Here is a 12,761-nt window from a genome sequence, read left to right on the forward strand (position 1 = left end):
ATAACCCCAAATGTTCCTTTCTGATTAAAATTTGTCTAAAAGTTCTATGGATAATTTTGCACAGCACGATTAGTGAGCTCTCCTATAATAGCTCACTCACCAGAAACGAGCCTTCCCACACTCCCAGTCCTCTGATGGGCCCAGGCTTTCCTTTAAATGACACACTCCAGTAGGTCTCTGTGACACAGCTCACAGGCTGTGTTAATGTTCATTCCTTCCACGAAGCAATCATGAGCAAAACCAGGTGGGGGGCTTTTTGTTTGCTTTGCCTTTCTCTCTTCAAGTTCACATTATACGTAAAGGCTACCACACTGAAAGTTGAACCTACACAGAGACCTTGGTAAGGAAAACTTACAAACTGAGAGGTCTTAATTGGGAGACATAGGAGGTAAAAACTATTTCCTTTCACTTTTGGGGGCTTGGATACTATAAAATACAGAGAGGAGACTGATGTAAATCAGATTTAATATTACAAATTAATAAGGAAAGATAGGCTATTCAACCAGAGAAGGTGATGGCACCCCACTCCAGTACACTTGCCTAGAAAATCCCATGGACAGAGGAGCCTGGTAGACTGCAGTCCATGGGATCGCGAACAGTCAGACACGACTGAGCAAATTCACTTTCACTTTTCACTTTCATGCATTGGAGAAGGAAATGGCAACCCACTCCAGTGTTCTTGCCTGGAGAATCCCAGGGACGAGGAAGCCTGGTGGGCTGCCCTCTATGGGGTCACACAGAGTTGGACACAACTGAAGCGACTTAGCAGCAGCAGCAGGCTATTCAACCAGTGTTGCTGAGACAAGTAGTTACTCATCTAAGAGAGTAATTTTTCCATCTCACACCACTACATGAAATTAAATTCTTGGTAGATTGAACAGCTAAAACTAAAAATGAAAGTTAAAAGATATACAGGAGAAAATGTATTTACGAAATTGGGGTAAGGAAGGTCTTCTTAAAATACAGAAGTCCAAATCAAAAATAGGGATTAAACTTCTGAAAGTAAAAACTACGCACCAAAGACACCATGAACAAAGTGAAAAAACAAGCCAAATACTAGAAGAATAGATTTTTTTTTAAATTTTAAAATAAAAATGGAATACCAAGCCATCAGTTAAAATTAACCAGATGCCACATTTATCAACATACATAAATCTCAAAAACATAACATTGGGTGAAAAAGACAAGTTGCAGATCAACATGCACACATATATAATGTGAATGCATGCAAACCAATACAGTATATTGTTATTAACTGAATGTGAAAGTATATACAGTTGGATAAAAATATGCAACTTCAAGATACCAGCTACCTTTGAGGAAAGAGGGGAATATACAGATGACAGCAACTATATCTGTAGTGTGTTATTTCTTGAAAGGAACTATTTCATAATTTTCTTTTTAATTCAAGGAAAAATAAGAAAAAAGGAAGAGGGAAGGAGATGGGCAGGAATGAAGGATAGGAATATAGGTTAGGTTGAATACATATCAGATTCAAAAGATGTCTAACTTCCTTGAACAAAATTAACCCCAGGCAAGATGCCTTGAAACGGGGCCAAACAATGCAATCTGAGAACCAAGTGCCTGCACCAACTATTAACTGTGGTCTCTTGCTCATATTTACTTGACAAAGGCAGACAGAGCTTGCCAATAGTATTTCCAAAGAGCTCCAGTAAGCCATTCACAGTTTGGAATTTCTAGTACTATTTTTCATAACCAAAAGCATTCCCTTGGCTATAAATTCATAGAGGTCCCCATTGAGCTCCCTGCACAGGAGGCAAGATTGAAGGAAAACAGGGAAAAGGGGAAAATTAAATCTTTAGTGGAGACTGTACATTCTGTGTTAAGCTAACAGGAATTCATGCATTATTCAATATTTTTAGATCATAACTAAATACTACACTAGCATTATAAGAAGAACAGACAAATGAGTATTATATTACTCAAAGCCCTTACCCATTTCGGTAATATGTGTTAATCACAACACTGCAACATTTCCTAAAACCATGACATTCTGGAGCACTGGCTCCATAATGACAAAAGCCATTATGCCATCCTTTCTGGGTCTAATAGATGACTTCTTTATATTCTTTTTATCCTCCTTAAGTTCTTCCTTCCACATGAATTCTCTTTTTCTTTTCTAAAATTGGAGTAACAACGGTTTATAACATTATATGAATTTCATGTGTTCAACATTATATTTCTATTTCTGTGTATGCTGCAGCATGTGCCCCACCAAAAATTTAGTTTAAATTGTAAAAGACTGAATTTTTTTTTAAAGTCAATAACTTATCAAAGTCGATTTGATTTTAATTTCTGAGTTGGTGTTTTATTTCAACTCACTGTCCAGCACAGTTCCTGGCACATAATAACTAGGCACCCAAGAAATGTGGAAGAAAAGTAAAAAGCAAAGGAAAGACCACATCAGGAGGGTGAGAAATGGACTGGTGTGAGTCCTGCTTCATAGATCATTCAAATTCACAAATAAACTCTGTTTCATATTCACCTCATCAAGTCACTCACATCTGCAGCCTTAAAGTGGCTCCCCTGGCTCCAAGGATGAGGCCCAATAGCCTACGAAGGCTAAATGAACATGTCCCTCTGCACCTCTGGAGTGTCATGTCTTACCATTCCTCTCCCCATCAAATTCCCCGTAGCTACATCTGATCCACTCTGACCTACTCAGTCATGCACAGTTCCTCTAAATGCCACCTTCTCTTGCCTCTTTCCTCGGAGCCCCATGCATACAGTATGTCCTCTGCGTGGAAAATTCTGTCTTTACTTGGCTAACCTCTATTCTTTCGGTTCCAACTTAGAGGATGTTTCTTTCCTAATCCTCAAAGTCTAGGTTAGGACACCCCATCAGAGGTCTCCTGATGCACAGCACCCAGCAGAGAGGCTAACACTCTGAACAGCATCTCTTCCTTTATCTGTCCCTCCTCTCCCCAACAGCAGGGAACACAGATCTATACCTTGTTTACCACTGTCTCCCTGACCCCCTGTGTGGGGATTTCCTGAAGAAATGAAGTGTTTGTTTATAGATGACAGCTATACAAAGGGACAAGTGGGAGAGATGACTATTAATGCATTAGAAGTGGTAGCCAGATAGAAATATAAGACAGAGCATCTGTGAAATTAAAATGCAATTGGAAATCCTTTTAAGTTTAAAAAAATCTTATCCATACTCAAAATTTTGTAGGGACTCCACTACTACAATGAGATGTGCTTGTATATATATTTGAATGGTATTCTCAATATAAGACACAATTTTATTTTCTCCCTGCAAATGCATGTTTTAATGTGTTCATTGTACATTTCAAACTTCCCTGAAATACTCTTATAAAGCAGACTACAATCTCTGCTTCACTTTGCCCATATTCAGAAGAGCCAACTCAGGGCTAGGATTTATATGTTTTACTTCCAGTTGAAAATAAGTAAGCCACATACCAGGTATAAAGACTATCATCACCCAAAGCAATTACTGTCTCTTTGCAGTCATTTACATGACAATAACAATTGTCCTTTGAGGAACATTTTAATAATTTTTATTGAAGTAGGAAATTATAACTCATGTCTAAGGACAGTACTAATCTTTTAAAAGCAATTCAACAACTTAAATATTAAATTTTAAATTATATGTGACTAACACATTAAAATATTTCATTTTTGCTATTTCTAAACATAGTTAAATATACCTACTACCACATAATTCAGGATCAAAAATCAAGCCTTTATCTTAGACATGGCAAGAAAAAAATTATACTATTTCAAGTAAACTAATTATATTATTTCAAGGAAAAAATAGTATATTTGAGGCAAAAACATCTGTCTATTTGGAGTTGAGTCATATTAACACACTGTTTAGTTTAGTAATTTATCCCCAGTTCTGTGTTTCCCCTGTTCTCCCAGGAATTAGGTGAACAGAGTCTAAAACAGTAAATCCCTGAGATGTGTCATTCTACAATTTACCAAATGACAGCAACTGCAATTGCTTGTCAGGCAAAAGCACATGTTGTAAACAGGTGGGCAGTAAAATTATACAAAACCAAACAAAACCTGATACTTCCCACAAGAGTCTGTGTTCCAGGCAGGAGGAGAGGGAAAACCAAGTGTTTTCTCCTGCAAAACATTGTCACTGCATGTCACAAACTGAGAAATACCTAATCCCCAAAAGCTATGAGCCAAGCTGAGTCCTTATCAAAGGGTCAAGAAGACGCTAAACCAAAACCCTTCAAGACAAGAATGACTGTTCACTCCTCTTATGCCTGCTCTTTCTATCCCTGCACAGTCCAGCTGTGAGCTCACTAGTCCTCTGGGCACTTCAGGGCACCACTCACCTTACCTCCTTTGTCCCATGAACAGAGTTCCACCTTTGCAAGAGCGGACTACATACATCAGAAGATACAGAAACAGAACACTCTGTTCCATGGAGACAGAACTTTCTGTTTTCAGGTGAAGGTGTCACCAGAAGTCAAGACAATCTAGTCACATAGTTGTGCAATATCTAAGTTGTTACTGAAATAAAGGTCAGTCTGTATGCCTGCCCTTGCTAACTCAAATCAGATACCGTTTCCCTTGCCACGAGGATCAGACACCATCTTCACATCACTGAGACAGGACTACAGCCCAAGCATACTTAACCACACAGACTTTCACTGGGGATCACGGTGTTCCACGTTGAACAAGCTGTTGTTAGGGAGATGCTGGGAAGGGCAGCCCTCACTTTACAGAACCCAGAACCTGTGAAGAATTCCTCAAATTCCCAATCTCAGCCTTAAAGTCGGTTCTCAGTGTTCACTGGAATGAAAGTACCATGTGGACCTTATCTGTCTTGTTCATGGCTGAAACTTCAATGCCTTCAACCAGTAACTGGTACAAAGCAGACAGACAGTAATTATGTGTTAGTTTTGTTGATGAATATCTCATGCCTTGTTTAGAGATGCTCTGCTTCCCAAAGTTACCACTCTATTTGTTTATGCATGACAAACTTTAATGAGTAGTGTTTACTGTGCCTTAGAGTCACTCTCAGAATACAAGCAAGAAAGTACACAGGGCTGGAATAGGACTGATAAAAAAAGCCAAGGGCACTGAAGAAACACTTCAAAGACTTAATGAAATATTGTTCCAATGTATGTTCTAATCCAAAGGCAGTTATGGCAGAATGAACACTCTCCCTGAAGCTGTCCACATGCTAATCTATAGAATATGTCAATCAGTTATATCATACGATAAAATGCACTTTCAATTCAGTGCAGTCATTCAGGCACGTCTGACTCTTTGCAACCCCGTGGACTGCAGAACTCCAGGCTTCCCTGTCCATCACCAACTCCCCAAGCTTGCTCAAACTCATGTCCATCAAGTCGGTGATGCCATCCAACCATCTCATCCTGTCGTCCCCTTCTCCTCCCACCTTCAATCTTGCCTAGCATCAGGTCTTTTCCAGTGAGTCAGTTCTTTGTATCAGGTGGCCAACGTATTGGAGTTTCTGCTTCAACATCAGTCCTTCCAATGAACACCCAGGACTGATCTCCTTTAGGATGGACTGGTTGGATCTCCTTGCAGTCCAAGGGACTCTCAAGAGTCTTCTCCAACATCACAGTTCAAAAGCATCAATTCTTCGGTGATCAGCTTTCTTTGTAGTCCAACTCTCACATCCAACCATACGTGACTACTGGAAAAACCATAGCTTTGACTAGATGTACTCTGTCAGCAAAGTAATGTCTCTGCTTTTTAATATGCTGTCTAGGTTTGTCATAGCTTTTCTTCCAAGGAGCAAGCATCTTTTAATTTCATGGCTGCAGTCACCATCTGCAGTAATTCTGGAGCCCCCCAAAATAAATTCTCTCATTGTTTCCCCATCTATTTGCCATGAAGTGATGAGACTAGATGCCATGATCTTCATTTTTTGAATGTTGAGTTTTAAGCCAACTTTTTCACTCTCCTCTTTCACTTTTAGCAAGAGGCTCTTTAGTTCTTCTTTGCTTTCTGCCATAAGGGTGGTATCCAGATGTAAAATGTAATGAACATTAATGACTGATTGCTAGCACTGATTTATAGAAGAAAATGTCTACATTACCAGCCACTGTTTACAAGCACATAATTTATATCACTCACATAAATTAAATTATTAACTTCTTTTTATTGAGCATCTAATGTGCACTGGACCTATGCCAGGCTTTTCATATATGTGAGCAATAATCACAGCAAAGGGCAAACTACATTATCACTATGTGAAAGAATAGGAAACTGAGGCTTAATTTATCTAAGGTAGCACAACTGGTAAAATGCTGAGGCAGTATTTGAACCCAGAAACAGCTGACCCCAAGCCTACACCCCTTCTACCATGCCACACTTCCCCACTGTTGTCAAAATACTGTGGTCCAACTGGTCATCAGAGGACTGAAGGAGACCCAGGAGATAGAATCAGAATATCTTGACTGAAAAACAGAGAAACAGCCACACCAAGAAAAAGAGAGAAAGAGCAGAAATGTTTCAAAGCGTGTCTCTCCTCGAAACCCACTTTTGATGCAGAAATACGTATTGACAGAATAGTTTCTCTCTCTCCCACCCCCTAATGTTGGTTGCTGCTCCTATTGTATTTCTTGGCACAATTAACTGCCTGTGTACAAGGAGGTCTCACAGCACACCCATCTGCCATCACCAATATCAAAATTCCAACCAAACGGCAAAAGCAAAAGGCTGCTTAATATAAATCAAATATCAATCCCAGTGCTCCAATTAAGGCACTGCTTTAAGAGTCACATTTCAAAATGTTTGGAAGTCATTTCATCCCAATTGTATCTCCTAAAACATCTTTACACAGAGCCATCCTGGCCACTCACCATGTTCTGATTCAAGAGCCCCATTTTCTGATTTTAGGAAGAGAGATCTCACAATAACAGCTGACAGGCAGGAGCAGAACCTGAAATGCTCCTATGCCCAAGAGATGTGGAGGAAGCATCTGGCAGCCACCCTAATCAACACCTGCCGTGAACCAACTGGTCGACAAGGCTCCCCCACAGCACGACAGCATGGGCTGTGAAGCAGCTGACAGTTATGACAGGACATTCCCACACTCCCAATCACACTAATTTTCCCAACTAGGGAGAGATTTTTCAAGTCAAACCCTACGCTATTGACTGTCAGATTATGAAGGCTTTGCTGTCTTTCTACTTAGAGCGTAATTCAGAAATTACATAATTGGAGGGATTTTACTGGGCTGTGCACACAATAGGTGTTTAATGAGTAAACAGAAATGAAACAATGAATGGGCACCAGAGTAAATTTATTCTGTCTTCTAAAAACACTCATCTTTCCAAAGTTCAAATCATCCCAGCTGAAAGGGTGAACATTTCTGTCTTGTAGCGAAGCAAAGCAAAACAACCAAAATAGTCCAAGGAAATGAGCTAGTATTTGCAACAACCTTTGACTCTGACTCATGATGCAGAAAGTGCCAACAGGCTGCAAGTTGTCTTCACAGGTGAGCTTATCCGACTAGGCCAGTTATCTGGGGCTGCAAACCTCTCTGTAAATTATACTACAGAATCACAGACCACTAGAAAAAAACAACTCAGTATATTTTTTAAAACGCTGAAGTAGACAACGCTATTTCTGGACGAAAACAAAAACAGATCTTATGCATTGAGGCTAAGCCCTTCACACTGATGGGGGCCACAATAAAACCTGCCAGGGAAGCAGCAGAATTCCATTTTACTACTACCTTCACTTCAGGCAGAGAATCAAGCAGATCCAAGGACTCTTCGATGGTCAGTCAAGAGTGTAAACTCTGGGATGTGTTTCTAAGGAACATTCTAGGAGATGATCCAGGTACAGGGTCTAGAAACCGAACCTTCTTAGTACCCCAGGAGGGCCCATCTTTCTCTAGAGAAATCATGGTGTGCAAAGTCCCAGAAGTTTCCAATGTCTTTCTATTAGAATGAGGAAGATCTCTTTCCATGCATGTTCTTCTTCCAGGGCTTTTCCCCTGGTTTTAAAAGAGCCTACTGACAATCAGGGAGCTGTCTGGTAAGCAGGAAACCTGAACGCTGGATGGATGCTAAAGGATGTTGTTCACAAGGCATTTTACCAGAGCTCCCAGAAAACCTAAAGAAAGATACTTATTTTGGAACTAGGCACAGCACTGACAACCAGAATGCTCAGACTTAGTCCTATTTTTGGATTAGAAATGAATGTGTATTCTCATGGACTGCTTCTTTGAATGAGTGATTGCCAACTGATAATCAGACTTCGTTGGTACTTTTTAACCTCTGAAAGCAATTTTGTCATTTTTTAAGTTAATTATCACATGTGCTCCCATTTAATCCCAGGGTTTTCCCACTGAGACATCTCAGTGTTTCCTTTCTGATAGGCTTTTTAAAATGGACATCCATCTTCCCATTAATGGTTTTGAGACTTTTTTTTTTTTAATCTAGAGAATTCCTTCTTCAAATGAACCTTTACAACATTAAAAACCATAAAAAAAGTAGGTCTTCTCTGAAACAGATTTGGACTCAGAGCCACACCCAACTCACTCTTCCCTTACTGACTCTTGGGGAGATGCCTCGGAATCTGAGCCAATCACATCGCCAACTCCCAGCCTGCCCTATGTTTCTACAAAAACAGAGTCATGCTGTCCAGGGAAAAATGTCACATCCTAAAAGCTTCCCTACACAGCAAGCCTACTCACCAGGATTGGCTTCAGGATATCCAAGTTGGAACGAAGCACCTGCTCTGCTGCATTCAGTTTCTCCCTTGGCAGGCTACAAAACCTAGAAACTTCTTGGTCACCAAGTCGAATCACCTCTCCCAGTTTTGATCCATTGCACAGACTGGTCAAATGTAACTGGTAGCCTTGCAAAAATACCTATAAACATTTCATGCAAAGAGAGAGAAGTAAAACTAGATTACACAGATGGGAAGCAGGGTCCTTGAAGCCTCTTGGGGACACTTCATATCAATATCGCTTTGAGGAATGGACACTACTATACCCTGTCCAGAGCACTGGGTCTCTACTGAACTTCAGGATAAAGCAAGGCATAATGCTACAGGACATTCAAAACCAGAATGTGGCATTTGACTCATCACCTCCACACTCTTCTCCTTGGGAAGGGAAATCCTGAGTCTAATTATTTTTCTCAAAAGTGGGACACATGACTCAGCAAATAGGAATCTGGATTCTGAACCCCCCAAACCACTCTTGTTAGAGAAAATAGAAAGTTCTCATTATTTGGAAATAAATGATATTTTAAACTGGGGTTGGACTAAATCGTGGGGGAAAATGTATTTATACTATTTATTTGTAGATAAAGATATTTAACTAAGGCATATAACTATGTTCAAACAATTTCAGAATGTGGAACTCTTCCTTTTACTTGTATCAAAACAGAGTACTAGAAAGTCAATCCTCTTATCTCATTGACAGATAAGAATGACTTAGAACTGGCCTACACATTATAGCAAAGAACTTCTCCTTGGCCATATCTTATGTAACTAGCTTTACTGGATCTAACACTTCTTCACATATGGCCCTTATTGTTCATTAGGCAAAAGTTCAATAAGATGAGAGACCTTGTTTTTTCATGTTCCTTTTGTGTCCTCAGTGCTGGAACATGTGGACAATAAATATTTGTGGAACGAATGAATGAACAATTCAGACTCTATTACTCTGTCACAACATGCTCTGTTTGTTTCAATTAAGGCAGCCTGACCTGCTCGTGGTACAACCTCCTGGGAGTAATGGACCAGAAGCTTCTCAGGACCCATGCAGCTTTCCAGCACTGCAGAGCACTTGGTCTGTCATGGTTTCCATTAAGTTTCTACCTACTGCCAGATACTCAAGTACACTTTGCTTTTCCTCTTTTCTCTGACTAGCCCTTGCTGCTAGCCGACCTTTAGTATTTGTGTTTAAGACAGTGATAACAGTGACTACAGAGACTAATTACCTTGCAAGGACCACTTCCATATTTAGGATGCCCCTTATTTTAAACTGGTGGGATGTGACAGATAAGAAGTTGGCAGGGGGCAATGGAAATCATGCTAATGATTTTTATAAGCCTGCTGCCTTTGGCCCATCTCCCAACCGCAGAATTGGTAAACACAGGCATATTTTCCTAGTTTCATAAGGGCAAGCAGTAAGAACATTTTTCTAATTTTAAAAATTCTATATCATGTAAAGCAAAGATTTTATTTTGGGGCATAAACAGTTCCACTACTTCTGCTTATGGCAAAGTCAAGCTAGTATATAAACATGAGACAGGGTAAGGAAGCAGTTCCCCTTTCTACCAGAGAATAAACTTGAGAAGGTCCCCTGGAAATCAATAACTATGCAATCTGGGCCTGCTGCCCACTGCATAGGAGCTGGATGATTATCTAATAATGCTAGAGAAAAGTTCTTTAACATCTAAGGTTAAAATCTTACTAAACACTAATATTACTTCCTGATTTTATCAATTTTTTTAAAAATTAAGCATATTCTCCTTAATAACAGATATCTTTCTATTTATTTTAATTTTAAATATTTTTATTCATTTTTATTTAATTTCTGTTTACTTATTATTTATATTCTATATTTTCTAGATATCTCTCTCATCTATCTTTAAAAGAAACATTACAAATAGATAGCCAGTGGGGATTTGCTTTCTGATGGAGGGAGCTCAAATCTGGTTCTCTGTGGCAATATAGATGGGTGGGAAGGAGTGGGAGGTAGGAAGAAGGTTCAAGAGGGAGGGGACATATGTATACCTATGGCGGATTCATGTTGATATATGGCAGAAACCAACACAATATTATAAAGAGTTATCCTCCAATTAAAAAGAAATAAATTTAAATTTTAAAAAAGAAAGCACTACATTTTAAACATCTGTTTTAGATTTTATAGACAAGAGACACTTTAGGTAACAATCCTCAACCCAAGTTATTGTTTCAGAACTGTGAGATTTTTTTTTTAAATGCTTAATTCATCTTAAATTCATCTCCCCTTTAGGAAGACGTTATCAACACATGCCTGGGCTTCCCTTGTGGCTCAGCTGGTGAAGAATCCGCCTGCAGGAGACCTGGATTCGATCCCTGGGCTGGGAAGATCCCCTGGAGAAGGGAAAGGCTACCCACTCCAGTATTCCAGCCTAGAGAATTCCATGGACTGTATTCCATGGGGTCTCAAAGAGTCAGACATGACTGAGCGACTTTCACAAACAAACAAAATCAATACATGCCAATTGACAGGCAGGAAATCAGTTTTATTTCAACCAGTTGGCCCATGACACGAGGTTGCACTTTCCACTCTCTGGATGGTATGGCAGGGCCAGCCTGAGAAGGGAGGTAAAAATAGGTGACGTGGCATTGGAGCCGCCAACCTCCTTCAGTACCGTTACAAAGACAGGAGTTTATTCACTTCCTTCCAGGTGCTCTCGTATAATGTCATTGCCACGAGCCCCACCAGGGAAGATGAAGATCGCAGTTTACCTTGCGGAGACTGACATCAGCCCCCAGCATCTTGTCCACAGTTGGCCTTGGCAGAGAGAGGTTGTGATGCAGGAATCCAGAGAAGGTTTCATTGTCTACCAAGAAGTCCTGAAGTTTCAAGCCTGTGGGAGAAATAGTGTTTCATTTTCATTTCATGAGTAACTAAAAAGAAAAAAAAAAAGAGCACAATGGAGCAAAATATCCTAATATTGATTGCCTCATTTTAAAGCAATTGAGCACACAGAGAAATGAGGTTCAGGGAGTTTTGCCTTAACAGCAGAGACATGAAAAGAGTGCTTTCTGAAACTGTGAAGTGCGACACTGCGTACACATACACACACACAGCCTTTTCTCGCTTTTCCAAGAATAAGTAAACAAATCTGAGATTTGTGACCCTGACCCCACAGCTCCTATCTCCCCAGTGCCATCTCAGACAGCTAAACTCAGAGATACTTAAAACCTTATTCCCACAAGCCCAAAGGGCTGGTTTCTTCCTGATGCAAAACAGTGGTTCTGAAACTTGAAGAGGCATCAGAATCACCTGCAGGGCTTGTGAAAACTGGTCCCCTACCCCCCAGAGTTTCTGATTCAGCGGCCTGGGGTGAAGCTGGATAATTTGCATTTCTAACAAGCTTCCAGGCGATGCTGTCACCTGCTGGTCTGGGGCACACCTTTAGAGAACCAAGGGTGCAGAGCATTATGCATATCAAAGTGCTTTCACAGGCCTGACTTCATTTCAGTTCCAGACGTGGAACACGTGATTACAGAGCTCCCACACCCAGGCCGGCCCCTGCTTTAAGAAAATATGCATGCATGCATTTTAAAAATCAACACTACTAAATGATTGTATTGCTGCAGGGTTTCCTACAGAATCACTTTAAATAATAAGCCCTCCAGGTACATTTAGAAAAGGTTCCAATCCAGTGTAGTGAAGCAGAAAAAGCACTAGCCAGAAATCCAATTTTAGTCCCTAGACTTGGAGGCTGTGCCTAAGTGGTATCACTTGGATATTTCGTATCATCTTTCCGAATTTCAGCTTCTTTATCTCCAAACAGTGAGGTGACCAGATGCTTCGTGGGTCCCCCTTACTGGAATGCTCTCATTTTCTCTGCCATATTTCATTTGAGTGTCCACTTCTCCTTCTGCCCCTCTCTCATAATAACCCAACTTCATTCAATAAAGAGAAGGCCGGCTCATCAAGACCTGATGACTGGCCAGACATCACTGAGAGACTGCAGCCCACAGGCCCTGGCATGAACCGACCTCTAGGGGGCAAACCTAGCAAACTCAAATCACTTAAC

The 12,761-nt window shown here is 40.3% G+C and overlaps 1 protein-coding gene across 2 annotated transcripts in view; it reads right to left on the bottom strand.

The window, feature by feature from the left end:
• The window catches only part of ABCA1 (ATP binding cassette subfamily A member 1), a 132,673-nt gene that overhangs the window by 60,802 nt on the left and 59,110 nt on the right, over positions 1–12,761 (bottom strand). For both annotated transcript variants that reach the window (XM_040240976.1, XM_040240968.1), the window contains 2 exons: positions 11,461–11,582; positions 8,687–8,863 (listed from right to left, as the gene is read on the bottom strand). In XM_040240976.1, the coding sequence (XP_040096910.1) occupies positions 8,687–8,863; positions 11,461–11,582 (299 nt within the window). The remainder of the gene's footprint in view (positions 1–8,686; positions 8,864–11,460; positions 11,583–12,761) is intronic.

This window comes from Oryx dammah, unplaced genomic scaffold (genome assembly GCF_014754425.2).
Source record: "Oryx dammah isolate SB20612 unplaced genomic scaffold, SCBI_Odam_1.1 HiC_scaffold_1, whole genome shotgun sequence".
NCBI lineage: Eukaryota > Metazoa > Chordata > Mammalia > Artiodactyla > Bovidae > Oryx > Oryx dammah.